The 25,639-nt window shown below is 47.2% G+C and overlaps 1 protein-coding gene across 2 annotated transcripts in view; it reads right to left on the bottom strand.

Moving 5' to 3' along the window:
- PLPP3 (phospholipid phosphatase 3) overlaps positions 1-24,348 on the bottom strand; it is a 41,414-nt gene extending 17,066 nt beyond the window's left edge. Inside the window, exons 1-2 of one of the 2 annotated variants that reach the window (XM_082765899.1) lie at positions 23,661-24,348; positions 272-429 (exon numbers count right to left, since the gene is read on the bottom strand). In XM_082765899.1, the coding sequence (XP_082622025.1) occupies positions 272-429; positions 23,661-23,799 (297 nt within the window). In that variant the 5' untranslated portion in view covers positions 23,800-24,348. Of the gene's footprint in view, positions 1-271; positions 430-2,330; positions 2,616-23,660 lie in introns of those variants that run through there. The other variant, XM_082765900.1, reaches the window with a different exon arrangement.
- Between the last annotated feature and the right edge of the window lie 1,291 nt (positions 24,349-25,639).

Raw genomic sequence — 25,639 nt, forward strand, 5'->3', positions numbered from 1 at the left:
GCTCTGAACTCCTACCACAGGGTGAAAAAGCTCTTGCAGAGCTCCCAGACTTGCCCAAACAGCTTTGGGCCTGTTTATGAGCTTCGAGAGTAATCTTATTCCTCCCATTACCAGCTTTCATTTGCAAATGTTCACTGAACTTACACGGAAGTCAGATAGCCGCCGAGAAGAGGTGCACCTCAGTACATAGCACGGACCGGCTACAGAGGTTAAAAAAAGCTGTCATGAATGCCCAAGGGGCAGGAGAGGAGGCTTCAAAGATGGTACTTACAGCAAGGATGGCAATGAGGATGCCTGCAGCACACAGCACTGCATCGTTGATCGTCTCCATCGACTTCAGCGGGTACCTGATGCTGTCATCGTCGCAGTAGAAGCCCCGCTGGTAGGGCTGGATTGTGCTTGTTTCAATGATGAGGAAGGGCAACCCAGCTAGAAAGAAGGGGAGACGATAAGCAACCCATCAGTGATACAAGGTAAATACAAACAAGCCATAAAAATTATACATATATACATATATGTACACACATATAAAATAAAAGTAGAAAAACCCTTGCAAACCACCCAGTGCCATTCCTGATGCTTCTCTTTTCGTATTGCTATCTTTCCAGAGGGGATAGCTTTGGGTTTTGTTTTTCCAAGTTGCTCTTGTGGGGAGAAAGCATCTCTCCTGTTATGGTTATCAGATGTCTGCTCTGCCTGGTTTCAGTTAAGCCTCATGCACTGCAAATATTAACTTACAGGAACGGACCCCAAAAGCAATCCCTCGGCAAAAAGCCATGAAAGCAAAGCTGGCACTTTTCTCCACGGTGGGCTGATGCCCCACCACAGCGCCCTGCCGCCAGGCAGGACGAGCTGTGCAAACAAACACTGAGGGATTGGGTATCAGCACTGCATTTCCTACCTGACTGGCCCAGCTAAAGTCAACCCACGTTCCTTTTATGCCTTGGAAGCCTTCCCTTGGCTCCCTCCTATTTACAGGGTACGGGCATGCTGGTACCCTCCCATGCCCTAAGTCTATGTGTTTTAGGCAGCCACAGGACATCCGTCCTCCACCCATCCACACAAGGGTAACCTGAGCTTGCACCCAGCTCCAGTAGCTACTGAAAGCCCATCAGAGCCCATTCCCCTTCAATCACACTAAGGCCACGTGAAAATCGTAATAAAACACCATTTGAAAGCCCCTGCACAAGTCAGATGCATCCAACCAGCTCAGCTGGAGCTCTGCATCAGGTGCTGGGCTCAAAAAACAGACTGCCATGGATTAGGACACACAAAAGGACACCGAGATTGCTGTGCATGTGAAACTCCATATTCTCCTTAGTGTTTTGGTGAAACACAGCGTTACCTCAAAAGGTATTTCCCAGCCACAACGTTAACTTGCACAGGGCACACACATTCCTCATGCCTCAGTCTCCCCATCCATCTTTGCTGTTAAGCAGTACATCCCCATCAAAGCAAGGCCCTAATTCCCTGAACCCCGTTCAGAGCAAATCACAGACCACAACGTGCAGGAAACCCTCCTCCCACTCACAGAGCAGAACACTGGCAAGAGGAAAACAAACAAGGCAGAGCACCTGATGCAGCACAGCAAGAATATGTAAAGGATGGGGCCAAGGCAAAGCAGAAAAACCATGAGCCGTGGCCAGTGGAAAGCACAGGGGATGCCATTTAGGTGACAACGCAGAGTGGCTCAAGCTTTGGGCCAAAATAGCAAGTCTTATGCCCAGACCTAGTAGAAAGCATGTGGGAATGTTTGTCAACCATCAACTTGCTTAAGCCCCCCTTGGTTTGTTAGCACAGCTAGAAGTCCAAGAGATCAGTGTTTTTTTTTTGTTTTGTTTGTTTTAACCAGCAATGAAAAAAATAAAACAATTTTTTTTTTTTTTTTTTTTTTTATAAATTTGGATCACAGTCCACTGAGCGTGATTTGCAAAGGTACTGCTTGAGGAGTTAACACATAATCAAAATAACTTTCCTCATCTCCACGGGAACAATTTTTGTCCTTTGTTTGCGCAATCCATTTTGGCTCCCTTTGCTCTCTGTTAACAGGTTTACCTAATCCAGGATTATTAGGGGTTTTTTGTTAGCCTATTAACAAAAAAAATAAAAGAAGATAGTGCCACTCATCCGCTGCCTGCTCCAAGTGAGCAGGGCCAAAACCACTCATACCCAAAGCCTTTTGGAAGTAGCCAGGGCCACCACTCAGGACTCCTACCAGATCACCTCCAAAAGCTCCAGAAATGGGTTAATGGTGAGCATTCAGCCCTGCAGTGCTTGGCAGGACAGGGCAGTTTCCAACACATGTGAAATGATAAACCAAGGTTTCAGACCTGCATGCCCATCTCGGATTTGGTAAATACGATCGGACATCTCGTGTGAATCCAGTTGATCTTCATTCTGCTATTTAACTGTTCTGAGGCATAGCCAGCTTGGCCCTGAAATGTGCCTCTGATGCCAGCAATATGATATTAATAGGCCACTTAAAAAATCCTTAGTTTCCCAATGAAAAATTGCAGTAGAAGAGCTAACGGCGCTCGGTGTGATCCAATTTCACATGCACTTGAAGCGGCAGCGTAACAGTTGAACTCGGGGAGTAGACATGCCACGGTTACGTGGCTTATTGTTATTTCTCCAGTTCCTCTTGTTAATAGCTTTCACATGACAGGTCTGTAAAACACATGTTCCCACAGACAATAAAATACATCTGAAAGCTAAAACTGGCTTAAAATAAAATAAAAAAAAAAAAGACAATAGTGTTCCTATATATTATATGAACCCAGGAATAATAAAGATTTGTTTTCCCTTCATTCACTGAACAGCATGGGGTAGTATTTCCGCATTTCAATTATATGTACGCTTGCCACAGCTATAATAAGAGCATAACTGACCTATATGGTATATATTTTCTTTAAGCGCGCATAGGCATAGTTCAGAAAATCCAATGGTTTTGTTTTCTCTCCTACAAACTTGTGGTTTAGTGGGATATTGCCAATCGAGTCTTGACATTTTTCCAGCAAAACAGTAACCTCAGATTCCCTTTTTTTTTCTCCCCTCCCCTTTTTTTTTTTTTTTAACATGAGAAACATAAACACACTCCATAGCTGAACGGATATTGCTTAGAAGACATAACATGCCCTTGATTTCGAGGGCTGGGTAAGAGGCTGCTTTTGCAGCCATAATTACCCAAGCAACAGAAGACCCTAGCCCCAGCCTGTGCTGAATGGTAAATTGTGCTAAAGATGGCTCTTCTTCCAAGAGATTATTTCTTGGAGCATGGGTTGTCTACTGGACTAGGTCACCACCCACATTTTTTTGGCAAGGGGGTTCCAGCACGGAGAGGCCTGAAGCAGAGCCAAAAGGCGTCCAGAGAATGGGTTTTGCAGAAAACACTACAGAGGGAAGTCTGGAAGAACACAGAAAATTAAAAGCGGAGCAAGATGCCTTTGAGATCCCTTAGAAAAACACCACAGAAACTTTATTCACACTAGGAGGCAAAGGTAGCCAGAACTGGAGCTACAGCCCATGCACCCTTGGAAAGGCAAGGCAAAGTAGTGTAGGGTTATACCAGAGAGATCACATTTTGCCTCATGACTTCTTATGCCCCAGTGTAACTCATTTTAGTGATAAAAAATTCAGGTTATGAATCCCTGCCTGCAAAGATTTGCATCAACAAATTCAACAGCTGAACTGCCCACAATGGTGCTGACTTTCCAACCTCTACCACTTCCCATCTCCTCCACCCTTCCCACTTCCCATCCCCAGCCACAGTACAGAACTACTGAGGATAGATGAGGTACGTCTCAGAACATGCTAACAAGTGGCAATTTGCACTGAAGTGACCAGTAGCCCTACAAGGCATACAAAAAATTACACTGACTTAGGGATGGTCCACCTTCTCCTAAAATGGCCCTATTTGGCCATTCTGCCTGTCGCTATAAGGCACCTGTGTTCTCAGATCACTTGCAAAACCTTTAATAGCACTGCAGAAGGACTTCACATCCTTCTTATTACTGCTATCACCATGCTGAGATATTTTACGCAGCAGCCAATGAACCATCCCCTAATGCATCAAGACCACCCTGGCATATTCATATGGGACCATGTAGCCAGAGATGGGATTATTATCCCAATTTTTCAGACAGATAAAACCAAGGCAGAGTACAACAGAGGGATTTGCTTATTCCAAAGTAAAAAAGGTAAATGGAACAGAGATTGCCCTTCTGAATTGTAACATCCTTTGTAAGGTAAAGGAAAGGCTTTTTCCCCCGTACATAAAGGGGAATTTCTGCTTTAATAACAGAACAAGGAAATCCCAACCACATGCTTTTATCTAACTACACTGCAGGAGATCAAACAGGGCTCCAAACCATGAGCATAACAGAAATCTCCTGGGGGCTGATCCTGCCCCATCCAAACCCACAGGGGTTTGCCATGGGTCCGCGTGGAGGGCGGCACAGAGCAGGTGTGGACACTAACGAATTGTGCGAGGCACCACAGGATGCCACGGGGCTGGACGTTGAAAAATGATGTTGCTTTTGTTGGGAGGAAGTCCAAGTGACTTCGTGACCCCAAACCGCTGGTGTCCCATGCTAATATTGGAGGCTTTCAATTTATTTATCTTTCCATTTAATAAAGCCAATCAAGTTTGGAAAATCTAGCACCAAGGGAAAAAAAAAAATCCTTTCCTTGATCAGCACCTTTATCAACAGGCAATTAATAGGCAATAATCCTGGGAAGGCTGGCAGGGTGCAGGGGAAAGCTAAAACCTCACCGCCGAGCCCAAACAAAATCCCTTGCAAAACCCCAATGTACTCTCCGACCAGCTTGAAACGTGCAGAAAATCAAAGGCAGAAGAAAGGACTCAGTGTTGGGTACAGCACTTTGAATCTTGGAGCCTTTGAAAAGTTAGCACTTGTGCGGATTTAATGAGAAAAAAAAAAAATAAAGGGATAAGCTTTCCTTGGCCACCCATTGGAAAAGTTGTGGAGGGAGCAGGAGGGGAAGAGCCATTTTGGCAGTGACCCACCTATGTAGCTCTCATCTTCCCAGCCCAAACTTCACCTTTGCACTAAATTAAACACCCTCTCAGTCTATTTTTTTTTAATAGTTTGGTTTTGATGGAGGTAGTTTTTTTTTTTTTTCCAGAAAAAAAAATTCTTTAAAGAGAGCAGGTCAGTGGGATGTTGCTGGCTATCTCAACAAAGCAATGATAATTTCTAGCGCTGTGATGGGTTTGGCTGCCAGTGTCCAGGCCGTGGGCATGTTTTTAAGGTTTCAGTAGATTACAGGTCTAGCTTAGTAAGTGAAAAAAATCATTAAATAATTTGGCAGGGCTGAGTGGGGCATCTAATTCCTCATTCAAGATACATTGTGTAAATATTTGGGTTCCAGCAAGAGACAGGCTTTCTATTTGAACTATTTAGTGGCTGATCTTGGGTACATATAAACCTTATTTGGTTTACAATATTTGTACATATTTTATAATGCATAAAACTATATTTGGCTACGGTGAGCTTTTACTGGGGCTTTAAATGTTGGCTTCCCCAGCTTTTGGAGGAAAATGGCAGCACTTCAGATGAGAAATAAACACATCAAGCTTTGGCAGCTACTGCAAGAGTGAATGACTCTTGAAGACAGTTGACATTATATAGATACAAATATATGTACACACCGATAAAATTTTATAACACGAAGAATAAAACTATTTCCACATCTTCATCATATCAGGCATATGCTGACAGTCACTATAGGGCCTGACTCTGCACCAGCACCAACAAAACGGATGGAGGAACAAACAGTAGGAGGTTGGTCAACAAAAACTACATCTCAAAGGACCTGATCCATAGTCAAATGACAGCTAAAAGAAGAATCATGCTGAATTATGCTGGGATCTTCAAAGTTCTTGAAAGGATCAGTGAGTGCCCCCTCAATGTTTTTTTGACTGAATCTGGATACTTAATGCTCATATCTTCACCAGAAAGCTAATATCAGAAATGCACAATACCTTCAGCCTCACATTTTATTAGCTGCTCAGTTGTAATTGTTCTTCACCATGGTTCCAGCTGTCCAGAAGACCGCTCTGGGCATCTTCCCGTATTTTGGAAACACATTTAATGTCTTTGTTTTCAAAACAGATTCCCATTCAACTCACTCTATTACGGTTCTACTACTCAGCTACGCAGAAACGCATGGGGATAGAAGATTCCCTAAACATACATGTACAAACAAACCCTAGACTTTACTGTAGACCAGGTACCTGCTTTAGAATACCGAAGAACCTACAAACAAGGAGCAGTATGCATGGCATTTCACTGATTTGACCCGTTTGGAAAAGTCCCAACACACAAAGGGCTGATTTCCACTAGAACCAAGACCCTAGTCCATTTTCTACCTGCTGTAGGTTCTGCCAAGTAGCTCACACTAACCTTTGCGGCTGCCTACATCAATCTGTCTGGTGCTCTTCCTAGCTATCAAGACAGCGACACTTCCATCCACTTTATAATTATTAGTTCTATTTCAGCCAATTCATAGGGACTACACAATGTAAACCTCACCATTTTTTAGGTCTACCAGGTCTGCTTCCTGATGGGCAGACACAGGTTCATTGTTCATTTTGACCTAGATGATGATATTTTCTAGACTTTACGTTGTGTTCCCCACAACACCTCTTTAATAAGAGCTGGTTATGCAGGAATGCTGGGCAAAATGCCTTCTCATGCCTGTGAGAGCAATGGCAAATGAAGAAAGCAAAGAGCACTCATCTTCTATATGGACAACCCTGTAATATTTATGACCCCAAGCCGCACAGGTATTTGAGAAGTGCCTCTAAAAGGAAGTGGTGACGGTGGCAGGAACGCCACTGGATGACTGACAGCTATCTCTACCTTGAGACCAAAACCATTATTCAGCAGCACAACCCATCTTTTGCAATAAGTACTATCTGGAGTACGCTCATTGACCCAACCATTCTGGAGGACATTAAGAGAAAAGCTCTTGGTCACAGATACTTTAAACCAAATGTGAAATTATTCTCACGCACTGCAAATTCCTCTGGATTCGAAACCCCAGCAGGAAACGCTTCCTTATGTGGCCGGAGCTCGCTGTGCCAGACCCATGCACTCGCTCTCCAAAGGCTCCAGATGAACAGGAGCGCTGCCATTGCTGTTGCTGGGAGGAATTCTGCTCTTTCAGAGAGTACCTGTTACCTATTTCCAGAAGTAAACACCATGTACAAAGGAAAAAAGGAGAGAAAGGAATTCTAAGAAGTATGTTAAGTTGTTCCTCCTGGGAGTTTGGCGTTAGCTGATATATTAAAAAGAGCTTTAATATAAAGTGTGCATATATTTTTAATACCTAAAAAATGCGTTAATAAGAACAAAAGCTTATCCAAGTCACAATATCTAGATGCATATAAAATTCTGCATTTGTGGGGTAGAACGGATCTAAGCCAGACTGGCCAACCCGCAAAAGCTGGAGAGGATGATTATAAAAGACATTATAAATAGGAACCCAGAGACGGCGCCAATCAAGCATGATGGAAAAAAAGCCATAAGCTCACATTGTCTAGAAAAACAAATAAAAATGCAATGTGCCATGAAAACCCAAGGCATCAGATCTTTTGATGCACCTCTATATGGCCAAGTGCTGTGGAAGGCCTTCCAGATATGCCAAGTCTGACCTAGGATGACCCAGCTCAAATAGAGAGGGGAAAAAAATTAAGAACACATCCTCAAACCCTGCAATACCCAGGGCAAACAGAGCGTGTGAAAAACACGCTGTGGCGACCATTATGTTTTCAATTAGAAATGAAGCGAGCCCAGTTTCCTCTGCCAGTCAGTGGGGTTTGGAAGGAGCTCTGCCTCGCCACGGCTTCCCTGGGTCTGCCTTCGAGGAAGAGCTCGCACTGGCCCCACTGACACACACTGCCATGGGCACCCTCCAATTTGCCCTTATAACAAGGGGTCTGCTCAACTCTGCCAGCCCCTACTCAAAATTAAAGTTCTGCGGGCTGTAGGTCTCACGTTAATATACAAGAATAATGAGCAGCGACTCCTTACCTCAGCTCACTACTCCAAACACTGCCAGGTATAAGCTACTTTTCATTGCACAACCATGACAAACCTTAGCAAAAGCTTACAGTGGAAATATAAAGCTGCAGCCAAAGTGATGCAGTTGACCAAATCCTATTATTTTTTAAAACAGTAAAGGAGCAAATGCAGGAATACAGCCAGCTCACCTGGTCCACATCAGGCCCCTTAAAACAAAAACAAAACAAAATTCATCTGCTAAACTTCCCGAGCTTCCTCCCTGCTTGCCCGGAGCATCCTGGCCAAGCTCTACAGCCATAATTGAGCACGTTTTTGGGAGCAACTGCTCCTTTGCAGGAGGAGGCCGCGAGTAGCTTTGTGACCCCGTTCTGTCAATGTACCTATTGTAAATGCAAAATCCTGCTTCGGATTTGCAGCAGCAGCCACCTGCACAAATAATGCGGGGTTATAACTCTGTAACCGAAGACAAGCACTGAAAGCTTAAGAAGTTTGTAGTCCAAAATGCACTTCTGACCTCTTCCTTAAAAGTTCACTAATCACTTTTAATTCATAATTTATTTCCTCTTAATATACTCGCTTTATATAATACTCCCTCCTCTTATTTTTTTCCTTTTTTCTGGAAGTTCCCCAGGAGAAAATGGTATTACACAACTCCCTTGATTAACTGGAAATGAAACTTTTCCCCCTCGGTAGTCGTGATCTGGTACACTTTCCAGGATATAATGCACGGCGCTGAAAGAAAATCAAAAAAGCATGAGTGCAGGTGGAAATGGTTCAAGAGCCCTTCAAGTGATGGGGGTTTAATCTCACTGGTCCCATAGGCAAAGCCCCACAAGGCTGTGCCTATGCCCAATGGGTTAAAAAGATCCAGGATTATCTCATTTCTTCCTCTCCTGTACTTTGACTGAAGTCGCACCATGAGAGTGGCACCCTAATATACGGCAATGTGTGACATAGCTGAGACTGTGCTGGTATCCAGGTAATATTAAAAATATATATAAATAAAATAAAATCATGCAGTTAACTATACGAGCTTCATATTACAGGGAGGGCAAGCCTTGTACATGAAGGCTTCTGCCTTGGCCTTGCTGCCCAGTTGTGTGGGTTAAGATATTTTGGTGAAAAACAGCTGTGAATGGGCTACTTTGGTGGTCACCTTGAGCAACAGAGGTGGCTGCCCCGTACTACCAGCAAGGATGGGATGAACTACCTCTCTAACAGCAGCTCTGTGGCCAGGTGACACTACATGGCCCTGTTCCCTTAAGGCAGGGCAGAAATGGGGCCGGATCCGAACAGCACAGGCAACATCCAGGCTCCTTATTTACACGCACCCAGGGGACACAATGCATACAGTGTTCTTTAAGAGCAAAAAATGGATAACTCCCCATTTCCCTTTCCAGCCCCCTCGTAACAATGCCCTGCCCCGCTGTCAAGGAACGTGTGAATAAATTGGGGAAAAAAGGTTAAAGAAGCCCAAGGGAATGGCAGTCCCTTTTTCTTTATTGCGGTTAATTTTGACAAAGGCTCTACTGTTTCCCTATTTTTTTTTTTTTTTCTTGAAGGGCTTCGTGCCAAGTTGCATTATTCCTCTTCACCATGGTACTGCCATGAAACTTGCCTGGTATGTTTGCCTGAAAATTGCAGGTTTTCAGGGAAATTGTTTTTTTTTCCTTCAACAGCTCCCTTTGTCACATCCATCATGAAAAGAGGAGAGGGGCTCAGGCCTGACCACAGAAACAAAATGCCACAGAAAAGCACCCCCAAGCCTCTGAACCGGGCACCCTACAATGCCACTGCTCAGCATCACAAAAACCTGCAGAAACCTCCAACACCCCTTTTCCCACCTCCTTTGCAATCTCAGCCCCATGCAATGTGCCGCAACCCACTTCGCACAGCCTCTTTTCTAAGCGCTTCGACGATTGGGAAAAAGCCCATTTCTCCCTCTACCACTGGCATGGTTGTTTGGAAGGATGTTTTTAAATGGAAATAGTTTCTTTTCTTGCAGCCCATCGTGGCAACCAGAGCCCCCTGGCTCCTGCTGCCCAGGCAGGAGCTTAGCAGCTCGTAGGGGGTGTCCTCGATTTCCAGCCTATTTACTGCTCCGGTGAGAAAGGCGCCTATAGATGCTCCAGTTCTCAGATCAGAGCTTGGAGGGACTCTCTCATTCAACAAACCAGCTCTTTCTAAACGCTGTCAAAGGAGTGATTTGATGCCTTTCAGCGCTCGCTATACAAAACACTGAAAGACCAGCAAACTTCAAAAGCCGCAGAAGCAGAGCTGGAGTTTGGCAGGAGTTCATTAGCTGCCTGTGTCCTTCTGTGTGTGGCTTGTAATTACATGCAGACCTGATGCCAAATCCTAATCTACCGAGGGGTACCAATTAACATGCTGCTGGATGATTCACAGGTAGCTAATGTCGAGGTTTATACAGCCAGCATGTCAAATAATGCATGCATTTGTTGGGGGGTGGCAGGTTGGTTGTTTGGTTTTGGAGGGGGAGTAAGCTGGTCTTTTTTTCCTCCCTTCTTTCTGAGTTAGTGTAAAAGTGAGGTTCTGGCAGCAAAACTGGGATTGTCCAGCTCGCTCCCAGGCCACACACCAGTGGGGCTAATCCTGCTGTCACTGGGGGATGTGCACATCCCTTGGTGCACGGTCTGGATGGAAACCACTGGGGTTTTGCTCCTACACTACAAGCCATCAAAGCTCACCAGAAACATATTTCTTTAAAAAATGGATGAGTGGCATTAAATAGTTCATTACTGCTCTTTTGCTTCCGCTCACCCCAACAAGGGCTTGCAAGTTGAACCACCTATCATGTTCTCCCTTCACATAAACACTACTTTTCTGCTCCACAGAGGGAAAACTCTACAATTAAGGTGCAGGTTGCACTCCATACTTGCCATTCCTGCTGCTTTCACCCTCTTGCTGATGTAGGTAGTAAAACAGTGACAGCAGGAGCTTGAACAGCAACTGGAGAAATTGAGGAAGCAGGTACCTGAAGATAATTCACCTCTGGAGGAATAAATATATACAAAGCTCTATCTCCTGCAAAAGAAAATATAGCAGCTACCAGATCGTGGGAGCAAAAAAGCCCTTCTCTAACTTGAGATCCGCGTCCCTTCACAGCCAGCTGGCTCCCGGAGCAGCCCTTGGCAATTAAACCTTGGGAAGTCAAACAACGGCACGGAAGCTAATCTTTTGTCTTCCTGCTTTTTAATTCTTGTCCTGTATTTGATCTCTGAGCAGAAAACACAGGCATCGAGTTCTCAAGCAAAGGGGAAGCCACAGCGGAGCAGGTCTCTGCCTGCCGAGCCCCTCGCTCTGTCGAGCAGATCTCCAAGCACCACCACTGGTTCTCCCATGGAGAGAAGGAAACCTAGCCCTCATCTCATTTTCCTACTTGATTTTACACTTTCCAAAAGCCAAGGCAAGTCCTCTGAGCCTCTCTTCCCCCTGGCATGCTGTGGTTCAGTGGCCTCCTGTCCACAGAGGCACCATGAAACGAGTGGCACACAAGATGGGCAGCAAAGCTCTCTGCCACAAAAATGCATGCCAGCAGGCTGTCCCATCACCTACCACTCATCAAATGGGTGATAAAAATAATGACCATTACAGCTTGGAACTGTTAAAATGGTCTCTGGTCTCTGAGATGGGCTAGCCAAGCACGGGACTTTTTCAACATGCATCTGAAGACATTTTTCCATTTGCTCCCAAAGAAGTAAACCTTATTGGAAACAAAAGCAAAGGGGATAGGGATAACAGTTTGTTCCTGGCTGCCTCTCTGCCCAGGAGCCCTATGGATCTTTATTTCAGATTTACTGGAGGTTTGAGGCTGCTAGCCAGAAACAAGGCTGGACGTGTTGAGAGGGAATTTGCAGAACTGGTCAGCCCTGGTGGAACATTGCTCCTGGAGGCATCAGTCACGGGAGAGCTATGCACTCAAAAATCATGGTTTGGTTGCATTATGGATATAGCACCCAGAGGCCCTCATTAGCAGTAATTTGATAAATTTTGCTCTTCTACCTTTACCCAACAGCCAATTTCTATACAAAATTTTCCAACAGCTTTTAAGCATGCAGACGCCCATGTCTCCCACCATCCCTCCAGACACCCCTATTTCCCTACATTTGTATTTCCCCCTCTCCATAGGGCGAGCAATTCTCCCATCACACTCCTTCCCCCCATACCACTGCAAAAAGCCTTCAGCCCCACAGGGTAACTCAGCGCTGACACCGGCGGGCTGCAAGCACAGCCCAACGCTCACACCACTTTATCTTCCTAATAAACTTTTCAGTGCATTTGACACGATACAGATCTTGTCCAGCCAGGAAAGCTTTCTTGCTTATCAGAAGCATTTTTAATCAACTAGAAGGGAAAACATGGCCTGACGTTTTATTGCTTCCTTGCGCTTTGCTTTGAGATGTTTCAGTTTTCTCTGATTTGTACTATTGCTAATCTCTTTACACGGGGATGGGTGGAAAGCCTCAAGTCTTTCATGGCCAGCAGCTTCCCCCAGATAATTTGGAGGCAGGGCAGGGAGAGGGGCATGGGGCAGTGGGGAGGGCACATGGTGGGGTGAGAGAAGAAAGCACCAGGCACCAAGCCCTCACCCTCGCGGCAGGTCCTGGGACACGGTTTTATCCTGGCCACAATTACAAAACAACAAACAGCGTCTGTGGGGAAGGGTCATAAGAAGTTCAGCTTTCCTCTATTAAAACCATCTGGTGCCTATAAAAATAAAAAAAACGACTGGTTGGTTGAGATGGTTGGTAGCACCTCCTCTCCACTCTGCTCTTCCTGACATTTCTTAAAAGCTCAGTGGCACTTGGAGGTGCCACCAAAAGGGAAAGGGCTTGCACTGTGGGCCGTGGAGTGCCCTGCCCTCAGCACAACAGCAGTGGGGCGCCTTGTGGATGCACATCCCACTTTATCATGAAGGTGTCCTGGTATCCATTTCTCCCTGTCTGAGCCAAACACTTGCCCACCAAGATCCTGTCCCCCCAGCAAAGGGTTTCTCCAGGTTGGAGACACCACCAGGTTCCTCTTCGGCACCAAAACTCCGGGAGCTGGAGGCAAGGACCTTTATTTTCCCTCTCTTTAAAAAAAAAAAAAAAAAAAAAAAAAAAAAAAAAAAGAAGAGCCTAAACCTCCCCTTTGTTTCCAACAGAAATAAAGGGGAAAAGAGAAAAAAAGAAGAGAGGGGAGCACTTACAGGCAGGTCCCCAGCCTGTAACACAAAACCATGCTGTGCTGGGAAACCTTACACCGCGCCGCATCCAGCTCGCGCACTCCCGCGCTGCTCACTGCCTCCCGGATGCTTCCCCAAGCCCAAACTGCCCTTGAGAGAAGCCAAGTCTCAGCCTCTGCTGAAAAGCCTCTTTGTTTGGATTCCCTTTCCAAATCAGCGTATCCTGAGATTGAACTCCCTCCCACCCCTCTGCAGGGCTTTTTAATGTTCGGGTGCCTTGGCAGCAGCCAGATTCGCCAGCAGGTTTGCGGTCCTGTAATAACGTTCAAAACCTCGGCGCTGGGGCACGTACGGCGCTAGCAGCTTTCTTCACGTTAAAGGAGGAGGGGGGAAAAGTATTGCAGAATTACTTCAAACAGTCCTTTAATCGTGAGTTGTGACCAGAGGAGCTAAGTTCTCCTTAATTAAACAGCAGCTTTAATCAGGATTCATTAGGCTGCGTGAAGACACAGCAGCGAGCTGCAGCAGATTCTCAATGGGATGTTAAATCCACTTTCCTGTACTAACCCACTCTGTCTGCAAGCTCGGGGGAACAAGTGTGCTAAACCCACACAGCTGCAGCATGCAACTTGGTCTCCTATCTCTCTTTAGGTCTGCAAGCACCCCGAAAATCCTGCAGTGCCCCTAGGACGAGAAGATGCAGTGCATCCAGGACAGGACCTCTGCACTAGCACAGCCCCAGCAGAGGCCCTGCAGCACAGATGGCAGCGAGGCAATAATTGCAGTTACCTGGAGCTAAGCACACCAGACCTCACAGCAAAGGGCTGCAACTCGCCCAAGAAGTCCCCTGGTGTGCCAGCACCAAGTCCTGTGGTGACTCTGGTGTCATCTAAGCACAAAGCAAGGGACGGTGCAGCAGGTTTCCCCTCCACGTGGGTAACTCTGCCAATGCCAAAGGGAAAACGAACTTTCTTCCCTGAAACCCCACACCCAGAACCTGAAGCAATATCACTGGGAAAAGCTGGTTTTCCACTTGCAGTGAGCTTTTTCATCGACCTCAGCATTATATCTTTCCCTGTGAAAGCAAAATGCTGAGCGTTCAAGCAGGTGGATTTTCAGACTGTGGACCCAATCCTGCATTCGTAAAGCAACATCCAGTTTTGCAGATGACTTCAGCAAGAGCAAAAGCAAAGTCTCATATCTGCAATCCAGATGCATCCTATGGTCAAACTCACTCCCACTCATCTGACCATTTCAAAAATGTGGCACCCATAGACCCTGCAGCAACTTTAGGCATTGCAGAACTTCTTTGTGCCCGTGCATGTGATAATTTATCAAAACAGGCTCTCTCTAAAATGCTATTTGACTTTTCCATGGTTTTGCATTTCACAAAGATTCATGCCAGCTCAGTAAGAAAAATAAATGCCACAAAACTTCTCCTTTAAGGAAGAAAAAAAAACAAACACAAAAAAACCAACCCTCCCCAGACCAATGCTTTAGAAATGCTTCCACATGCTAATCAGCCTCCTATTCAGCTCCAGACTGAATAGGACTCCAACAATGACAAAGAAATACGCTGAACCTATTCCACATTTCATCCCCTTCACTCAAAATGTTGCTGTTACCTTGGTTTTCTGCTGCTTTGTGGGAGCTGCAGCAGAATGACCACTGCATGCTAACGCGACAGGGAGGGTCAAGAAATGGGGAGTGTTAGGCAATGAAAGAAAAAGAAACTTATCCTGGATTATGGGTGAAAATAAATGGGATTATTTTATGAGATAGTCACTGATGCTACAAACTTTTATAAGAAAATAAGAAAAAAGGCAGGCCTCTACTGAAAACAGCCTTGTATTGCTATGCAGAAAAAGGAAATTCTCCTTAGCTTGGCAGTTCTGAGGAAGCAAAAACACCCTCCAACCCCTTCTTCTGTGAACTATCCACCTGTGCCTCTTGTTATCGGTTGGTAGACCTCTCAGCACACCTCTTCCCATGCACCCTTACCAAGAAAAGCCTCAGCCCTGGTTTGGGGAAGGGCCGAGCCAGCTGCAGCTGGTGATCCAAGGCTGCTTCCCTTTTCTGCAGAAGTGGGAAGCGTGCAAGGGGGGCCACCTAGCTACGTTCACATAGGAACCAAGGTGGAAATTTCAGGGGCAGGTGCACACATATCCTAGGGACAGGATTCGGCCTGGCCACAAGAGCCACAGACTTCCTCCTGGATGGCACATGGCTGAGGATCAGCATTCAAAAGCTGCCTCCCTACCCGGCGAGGCCCTGGCAGAGGCCTTGAGCCTACATGAAATGATCAGGAATTAGAGGTACCCCGTTAGCTCTGCAAACCCCACCAGGCAGCTGGGCACATCTGTAATGGAAATTTGGCCTTTGAGGAGTGCCCTCATTGTGCTCCTGCTCCTCACCCATGGCGGCGGATGCTCCTTCATGTTCCCTACATCAAGAGGCACAAACCTCCCCGGCCACAAGGAAGGACAGCAGGCTCTGCACAGGGATCATTCCTTTGGGCCTTTGAGGTCCAGGGCAGAAACCCAGGAGCCAAAGGGAGCAGCAGCTTTGCAAAAAGCCAGGGCCATCTAATCACTGATCAAAGGGCTGCTTCAGAAACCTGATAGCACCAAACCGAGTCACAGCTATCAGCTTCAGAGGAGCCTTGCTGCCTGTCGCCGGCTCACCATCATCCAAAATAACCCACGAGCATCACTCGGGAAAATAAACGTACCCGCTGTTCGCTAAGCAGCATTCTGAGAGATATTTTTGGCTTTCCCTTTGGAAACTATCACTTTGGAGAGTGGTGGGCCTAACAAAAAGCCTTGGAAAGCCTCAAAGCTCTTCTGTGCTGAAATACTTGGGGTGCAGGAGCGGTTGCCACGGCCACTGCGCTGCTGCAGCAGAGACCTCGCAGACAACATCAGTGGGAAAGACCAGCAGGGCTGGGCTTTGAGAAAAGAGCATCAAACCACCCCAGAACAGAGGTGGGGAATAACTTCCCAGGCCAGGAAGCCCAGACCCCGCTTGTCACAGCAGCTTTCAAATGCAGTGGTTCGTCCCGAGGCATGCGATGTCTCAGCCATGAATAAGCACACACTGGATTAATGGCAGTGGAATTAATGTCTGCTTGCGGTGCCTTCCTCCAACACATGCACAATCAGATGAAGGGCACTGCTGTAAAAGCTTTCAAAAAGTGACCGTCATTCTCGCTAATTTACAGTAAAACCAGCTGAAAGCTAATTACAGGGAATGCAGCTTGTTGCTTCCTCTGCATGGCAGCAGGCTACAACCCTGACACCGTGGGGAAAAGCAAGCTCTCAGAGGGATCATCATTTGCTTCAAGAGGGACGTCTGCCCAAAACCACTAACCAGGGACTTTCACTTTTTCTGTTTAACCTCGTGGAAAGGAGCACCACACTGTGTTCAGCTCCTCCGACCGGCAAGCTGAAGCAACCCCAAGAGGTTCAGCCATCTGCAAACCCTCAGTGCCATGTAGGACACCTCCGTGCCACAGCTGCCGGCACTGTTCAGGGCAAGGCCCGGGTTTTTCCAGCCTAAACCAAGCAAGAGCACTGCCAATCCATCTTCAATTTGTGTCTCGGCCATTGCAGACTAGACCCATGGGTGTGCTTTAGCAGAAGGCTGCAGTCATCTCCCAAGCTTCTGTGCTGTGCTCAGTGTAGTTGCCGCATCCTTTTGGGGCAAGGGATGGAAAATGATGGGAAAGTACTAGAGGATTACAAATGCTCTCCAGTGATTCAGTGTCAGCAGCAGTCAGACCACACGCAGCTCCATTTGGGCTTTGGCTAGCAGCCCCAGCCCAGTCCCGTAGCTCCTGATGGAGAGCACCATGTGCTCTGATAAGACAAGTTCGCGGAAAGGTGCAAGCTACATACAGGCAGCACTGGAATGGGAACACCCAGCACAAAGAGCACAGGCAGCCTCAGAACATCAGGAGCTCCGGAGTTAGGTTACAGGCTCTGCTTGTAATATTTACTTGACGCGGAGAGTCGGTTTTCAACCCTCTGTCCTCAAAACATCCAACGCATGTGAAAAACAAGCCCACTTACGTGACCAACTTGAAAGTACAAGAGTTTAAATATATTTCTGGCACCTAGAGCTGCCTGGCCAACCTAAGTTTCAAGCTTTTTAATACATTGTCTTGGTGATAAACTTAAGGCAAGTTTTCCAGTGGTTTGCGTCAGGAAACTCCATGAAGACACTTTCAAACTCCTCTTTCTTGGCAGCATCCTTCCTGCTCAGGAGAATTCCTGAGCACGACCTCCCAACAGCTGCCCCAACACAACCCTGCACGCGGACACCTGATCTACACTGAGGAGCTTTTCGCGTGCTAAAATCGTGGAGCGGATCGTGCTTCTGCAAATAGGTGTCACGAGAGAGAGCGAAATGGAAAAAAGGATGGGGTGGCTCTGACTGGGATATGAATGTCCTTCTGTGAAAGGGATCACACTGAGCCCTCAGGAGACGGTGCATGGGGCATCCTCATCCCAGCTTTTGGTGAGACCTCTCCAGCCTGACAGAAATCTGGGCAGGGGCACAGGGCAGAGTCATAGTGCTGGAGGCACAGAGGGCTCCGTTAGCCTCTGCTGAACCAGTTCCCACTGCTCTGCCACATCAGCCACCCAAAGAATATACGAATCATGAAGTGTATTCAGAAAAACAACTTTAGACTTTACCATTACAGCATAAATGCTGGATTCTTCAAGTCACTGCTCTTCTGAGGCATTATCATTCACTTGGGTCACATGTTGTTTTTTTTAAACATGAAACCTGAGCTATCAAAAAAAGCAGCATAACTGCAGCAGCCAGGGCCCTAAGCACCAAAACACCACAACACAGGGCAATGATACCCAGCCCCCAGCTGGCATCCGGGGAGGGGGGTTCCCTGTTCCCCCCGTGACACATCCCCCGGGGAAGCTGCAGCTCTCAGAGCTGGCTGCATTGAGGCTAGGCTAGGAGGGCTTGGAGGCTGCTGCCTCTCCCCACGCTGCCTTCAACAGGCATGCCCTTGTTCGAGGCGAAGGCAGACCGGGCGACCACAACGGTCCCTCCTGGATTGCCACGGATGAAGCGGGAGCATTGTATGAATGAAACGGAGAGGACGGAGTCTGCTCCTCCACAGCAAGCTACAGAACAGGGCTGGGGTGTTTTTTTTTCCCCTCTTTTAACTCATTTCAGACAGAGATGGAGGCATGCGAACAGCCTTCCTAGCTCAAGTATGCAAACCATTTCTGGGCGGTCTATGGAGGCACGAGCATCTGGAGGATGTACTGTCAACCTGTATCTAGGCAAACAAAGTCAGACCAAGACAGCCCCAGAAAGGTATGCATATTAAATCGAGTTTTAAAGGGTATAAAAATAATCTGTTTGATCTGGGAGCGATGTTTATATTATTTTCTGTGCTCACTACAAACAGATATGATTAAAAAAAAAATGTCGTCTACTGTAATTGCGATCCCATCTCCTGCCTGTCTCAGCAGCAGGTACACAAGATTCAAAGCACTCCTGGCCACGAAGCAGTAGCACGTAATCCTGCTTTCCTGGAGACACATCTTCAGCCTGGCTGAATTCCACCAACTCAGGAAAGCAAGCAGATTTATACCCCCGAGGACTCGGTCTGCCATAGGTACAGCACTTCCTTGTTCTGCAATTAACACCTCAGGTATAATTGTCACTAATAACCTGCTCTTGATACTTTTTGTTTCAGTTTTTATAAAGTCAACACACGCACACAAAAGAAAAAAATATTTTAAACACCTCCAAAACATTTCTCTCATATTTTCTTCCAGTCATCTTTTGCTCTTTCTGTCCTCCAAAAAAGGGGCAAAAACTGAGGATGGATATCATGCTTGGATGCTGATTGCTGGTTCAGTCTTGAAAAATTTTTTAGAAGAAGCATCCCAATCAAGGTACAATGGGATGCAGCCATACAGCCCCTTACCAAGATGCCTCCCCTGCAAACCTGCATTCACCAGAGCACTTCCACAGCATCCATCCCTGAGACAGACCCTGCTGCTTCGTGACAGACCTCTGCCATGAGGAGCTCCTACCAGGATGAAAAGAAGCAATACGTAAACACCAACAACCAAACCTGATTTAGGGATGCTCCAAGCACGATGACGGCTCTCCACCCACACAGCTTCTGCCGTGTGGTGCAGGCCCAGACCTCCCCAGCCCAGGGAAGGCATGGAGAAGACACCACCAAGGCACTGGGACTGCTTGGCTGGTTTAGTGTGGCCAGAGCTCATTGTCCCTCACCAAAAATAAGAAACAGCTGAGTCAGCAGTTTTTCAGGTACCTATAGGAAGATGTTACCTGCACATCTGCACGCCCTGCATGGCAGGGTAGTCGTAAAAAAACAAAACAACAAAAAACAACCCAAACAAAACAGAGTTGCTTAGCTCATCGGATTCAACTTTACAGCCTCCAAAGAACTCTAACCTCATCCCTCATCTTTAATTCCTCCCACTCCTTACAATTAAATGACAAACCCAGGCCTGTTTGTGCCAATTTTTGTGATGGCATGGCAGGGGTTCAGGTGGAACTCAAGCCTTTTTTGCTTCTGGAAGCTGGACAACAACACAATTTTCTACACAGACGAGAGTTAAGAGTAACCTAAACTGTTAGCCCAAATTACAAGATTATATCCCCGCTTACATAAACATTTCAAGGTCCTGCTAGCATAAATATTTACTTTCAAAGTTCATTTTAGCATCAGACTCACAACAGAAGAGATGCCAAATTTGTGAGAAAGCTGAAGAGATATTAAGGGCGTAAGAGGCCTATCAATCTGTTGCTTCAAAACTTCCTGAAGGCAGTAAAACTTGTGTTGTGTTGACTAACTGTGACTGGCAAAAAAAGAAAAAATTCAATTAGAGACAGAGGATGAGAAGCATGGTAAGTTAAGCGTGCTTTACATCTCACCAGCCCTAAATACACATGCCCATAAGCCTGACTTCCACAAGCAGAGGAAGCGGGTCAGCCAGATGAAACCCCTCTATTTTATAGCACAAGCAGGACGTTTGGGAAGCTGCTGTACCTGCGCAAGCTGCAAAAACACAAGCTACTGAAGACCCTAGCGTGCCCTGCTGGCCTTGCTGACGCAGCCTTCCCCTCTTCTGAGATGAAACGCTCGGCTTGGCGCCTGTCAGCAGAGCACAGGTGGCTGCTCACAGTTTGCCTAATGCAAAAAAAAAAAAAAAGCAGGACTGAGAGGAGCAAATTTAACCCTAGATGCTACTTCCATGGGAACAGCCTCCAAGACATCCCACCTGAAGGGTCGGGATAGGAGGACTTGCCCCACTGGGCCCACGTCCCATGCAGAAAGGTGATGGCTGGTTGAGCTGCTCGCAACCAGGGCGACCACTGTAGGTGGCGTGAGGTCCTCACATCAGAGCCTTCCTCAAAAACTCTCCCGTTGCTCCTCAACCCATGCCACTGACTGTCTTAGCGGGGCCAAGCTGAGCCCCCCAGGCCGAGCTCCTCAGCCACATTTTCAGATGTGTCGTGGTGACCAGCAGGACTCTTCCAAACCACCAGGCTTGCCTGTGGCCCTAACAATTTCAGGAAGCATCTTCTAATTCTCTAAACAGAGCCATCCCGAGAAGAGGAAGCAGATGGAGAAAGTTATTTTCCCCCCCTCAAATGACCTGGTTTAAATGCACATTCAGTTCTTTTCTGCCTCTTTTACCCAGTTGAACTCTGACACAGTTTCTGGGATGTTCACGGTATCTGTGATGAAACCTCTCGTTGGTGCAAGGAAGTGGAGATTTGTCAGTATGGGTGCTTGGCACATTCATAGGCAGAGTGCACTCATCAGGAGCGGGGTATTCAGAAATATTTAGCCCAATCCAAGCTGGAAATGCGGGGGAAATTGAGGGTGATCTGGTTTGTCAGATCTTCACGAAGCCCACCCCACCAGCAATGCTCTGGCAGCTGCCAAAGCAACGTGCTCCCATCAATGGATTGACAACTGCTCCCCACCATCCCCGAGGAACAGAGATACTAATCTTCCCCTCATGCATTTGCTATCAAGATAACCATTGTAATGACGATGAAAGACAAAGTGGATCTTTCTAACACCTTGCATCAAATTAAAGCTGGAGGAAGCTCCTGATAGCGCTGCTTTACTTATTTTAACTTTCTGAGATGTTTATGATAATTGTCTTCTGGGTAATTTGGTTAAATTTGTATGTAAACAAAGAAGAGTTTGTACACATCTGCTGCCTCACAAAAAGCATGTGTCATTTCTGAAAGGCATTTCAGCCATAGCTTATTCTTTTCATTTCTCCCCATAGAATACTGACTCAGGGCAGACTTACAGCAAAATAACTGCAGCAGAAGCCAATGCATCGTAGCCCTCTGCAAATCAAATGACCAGTTTTAATATTTCCTAAAGTGGTCTTCAAATGAGAAAAGCCTTCTGTTTCCCTGTTACTCCGAATGTGTTTGGGCAGCCACTCAAGGGGCGTAACTCACTTTAACTGCACTGGAGGCCATTGGCCATGCCTACGTGCACCAGCAGAAGACCCTGGCTCAGTGCATCCACCTTAAAACAAATCATTTCACTCAACTCTGCTTCTCATTAGCTTACGTAGGACTCTATTTCTTTACTGGACATGTAAATACCCCTCATCTTGTAACCATCCAGGTTCCTATTCCAGGCTTCAGCTAGAGCACTTATTTTTCCCTCCCTCACCTCCAAAGTGTTTTCCTTGTGACAAAGAAAAATAGTAATCAAGTGCCTGGAAAACTGCAAACTCTTAGTTTTCCCTAGAGGAAGGCAGAGAGAAGAGCAAGCCAAGCCTCCTGCGAGCTGGGCAGCTGGCTTTCACAGCAACTCATGCAAAGACATCCACCAGCAGGTCCCATACTGCTGGGCTGGGTGGATTTGAAAAGCCCATCCACAAACACACACCCCGGCCTCTCCATCACATAATCACCTCCCTTGGCACGTCCCACCAGTGCTCTTCACCTGCATGTCATTAGCCAGACCAAAGCTCTCTTCTTCAGCTGTTGAATTCATGCTCCTACTTTCAAACATTCCTCACCCTAAAAACAACCCTTGTGTTTACTCTCCGATTTCCACCTGCAGTAACGTGAAACAAAGCAACAATCACAGCTTTTGGTGTATCACATTATTCACTGCTAACAATACCTTCCAGTGATGCTTGATAAGTTCTGTTTACCAAAACCATCACAAGTAGAATAACACATGTCAACTAATTGCTTTTTCATTTTGGACCCTTAGTCTAGAGAAGAAAAAAAACAATACACAACAACAAAAGTCCTTTACCCATTCAAATAGCACTTACTCATGCCAGGAATGCCTAAAGTCAAGAAAACTTGAGTAAATAAAAGTTTAAAAGTTCTGACTCCTAGGAGTTGTTTTACTAGGAATCCAACCTCCTGTTTCAGTAAGTGAGGTAAGTCAAGCTACATTTCTGCTTACGTTAGTTTCACATAGAGGATACCGAGTATTTTTATTTTTTCCAGATACAAGATGAAGCTTTCTGCACTGGCCCCTATTCTTGTGGGAATATAAAGAGAAAACCATGCCTCTCTTCTTAATATATTAGTGCCTCGTAATATACACCAGATGATCAATAAACTACAGAAAAATTAAATCAAACTGACAGTCCTCAAAAAAACGGGCCCTAAGCAGAAACAATTGTTTTAAAGACTGTGGTGTCTGGAGTATTAAACTCACGTGCTGTTGCGTTATTAATCTCTTTGTTGGAAGCCAGTTGATTTCCCCTGCCTGCGTCTGTCAATTAAATATTCGGCATCGCAGCCATAATTGACCGGTTGATGTTTTGGCATGCGAAGGCTTTTCGGAGGCAGAGCGCTGACAGTTTCTGTGCCTGCCCCACCACTTCCAAAAAGACCAGCGGGCTGAGGCTGGGGCTCCTCCAGGCACTGGGAGATGCCCGGGCGAGCTTCAAAGCAGCTTTTTAAACAACCAAGGGAGATGGAGGGAAGCAGCACCATCCCCCCCCGGCACAGAGCAGAGTCAAAGCTTTGCTCCCTGTCCCCGGAGCCCCCCAGCACTGCCTCCACCTGGAGCTCGCAGCCCCTGAGGGGCTGCGGGGACCCTGCCGGGGGCACCCCCAGCGCCGGGGGAGCGCACGGCAGCGCGGGGCCGCAGAGTTAAACAAGTTTGGGCTTTAACAAAGTTAAATAAATTGCAAAAAGAGCTAGCTCGGGGGGTTGTGCACACTTCCCAAGCTTGTGTGTCTCTCTCTCACCCCCCCCCCGCCTTCCGTAGGGCCCCGCTTTTGTTCGGGAAGCGGCGCGGCCCCGGCCCGGCTGGGCTCGGCTCAACCCCGAGCCTCCCTCCCCAGCGGGACCCGGGGAGAGGATGAGGAGGAGAGGGGAGAGGAAGGCTGGGGCGCCGTGCTCACCCATGACGAGGCAGAGGAAGTCGAGGCAGATGAGCAGGGCTTTCTTGCTGCTGCCTTTGGCCGGGTTGTTGTTCAGCGCCGGGCTGCCCCCGTTCTTGCTCTCCGGCGCGATCGCCTTGTCGTACTTGTAGCTCTGCATTATCGGGGGCGAAAGCCCGAGCCGTGCCGTGCCGGGCCGAGCCGAGCCGTGCCGAGCCGTGCCGGGCCGGGCTCGCACGCGGTGCGCCGGGGAGGTGCTGCCGGAGCCGCTCCCGGCCTCTCCGCTGGGGCCACGGGAGGTTGAAACGCAGGCGGGTCTTCCCCCGAAATAAATAAATAATAGCAACAACAAAGTTTAAAAAATTTAAAAAAAGAGCAAAACAACAACAACAACAACAAAAAAGCACAAAACCACCAGCGAAGGTGGGAGGGAAGGGAGGAAAGAAGAAAAAAAAAAAAAAAAAAAAAAAAAGAAAAAGTTTGCGGCTGTCCCAGCGGCGGTGGAAAAGTCCTGGAGGAGAAGTCGAAGGGAAGGAGAAAAGCCTCGGCGTGCGCCTAGCAGGGCGGCTGGGTGCCGGGGGAGAGGTGCGGAGCGAGGGGCGAGCAGCTCCCGGGGGCAGGTGGGCTCCGCGCTGCGCTGCCTTGGGGGCTCCCGACGCGCCCGCCCCGGCCGCTCTGGGAGCCACCGGCTCGTTGCTGCACTTTTATTTCGCGAGCTCCTTTCCACCCCTTAGAAAAAAAAAAAAAAACGAAGGGGGAAAAAAAAAAATATCAGTCACTTCGCCTCGGATGGGATATCCAAGTAAGCACAGCCCCTTTCCTGCATCTGACATTTTACATAGCTAATTAACTCCACATTTTTCCCTGAGGGAAGTTGGAAAAAAAAAAAAAAAAGAAAAAGAAAAGAAAAAGAGTCAGGAACTAAAGTTTTTTCGCAGAGAGCCTCTAGCGTTCACAAAGCAGAGGAGTGCAACGGCAGAGGGAGGGGGGGAAGAAAAACAACCAGCCTTTCCAAGGGAGGACTCCTGAAAGGTGGTTGTGGTGTGAAGGGGAGAAAACTGGTGACAAATAGCTTAAAACTCTTTTTTTTTTTTTTTTTTTTTTTTTTTTTTTTCCTCCTTCTGTTTTTTCCCCCTGCCTCTAAGCTCTGTTCCCTGTGCTGGGACAGGCCCTTTTCCAGTGTGTGCAGTGCCCACAGACCCTAAAACCCAACAGACCCCAAAAGGCCACCACACGGGGCCGGGTCCTGCCGTGCCCATGTGGGGCTGTAGGATGGGGTCAAGGGAAGGCTGGGTGCCACCACCGAAGCCTAGCATCCTCATTCTCCTGTGGCAGCGGCACCAGCTTTGTGAAATAAAGGTAACAAGAGCGTTAGGAGTTAGGTAGGGGATTGTTACCTTGGCTAATTGTCCCTTTGGTCTAATTAGGAATTGCCAGGGATGCAAATGAAGCGTTCACCAGGAATCCCGGATGGCAATTTTAACAGCTCCGAGCAGGGAGGCTGGGGGAGCGGGCAGAGCCTGTGGGTACCAAAGGATGCTGCTCGGGACAGCATCTGACCGCTATTTTTTGTGCTTTTGCCTTGTAGCTGACCTCGGGCTCCCATCCGCGCTGGAGAACCACCGCCAGCGGAGCTGCAGACTGCAGCCAAGGCAAGAGCCCGCGCCTCGGCGGGGGCAGGTTTTCCAGGAATCTGTTTAGACACATACCTGGGCACATTTGGGCCAGCCTGGGAGGAAGAAAGCGAAGTGGCTGTTTTATTATTTTACTTGTATATGTGCGGTGTAAAAAGAAAAGGGAAAACAGACCTTGGGTTTTTCGCCAATTCTTTCATCGCACCTCAACGGCATGGACTCAGGTGCTGTCTCCCACCTTGCTTTGGAGGAGACACCTCTCTTTTGCCTCACATCTCATGGTGAGGAGGGCAAAACTATCAGTTTTTGACCCAAAACCATTCCCGGTGGTGACGGTCACCCAGCTGGGGCCACCTTGTGACTTCA

This window comes from Aythya marila, assembly GCF_965140915.1.
Source record: "Aythya marila genome assembly, chromosome: 8".
NCBI lineage: Eukaryota > Metazoa > Chordata > Aves > Anseriformes > Anatidae > Aythya > Aythya marila.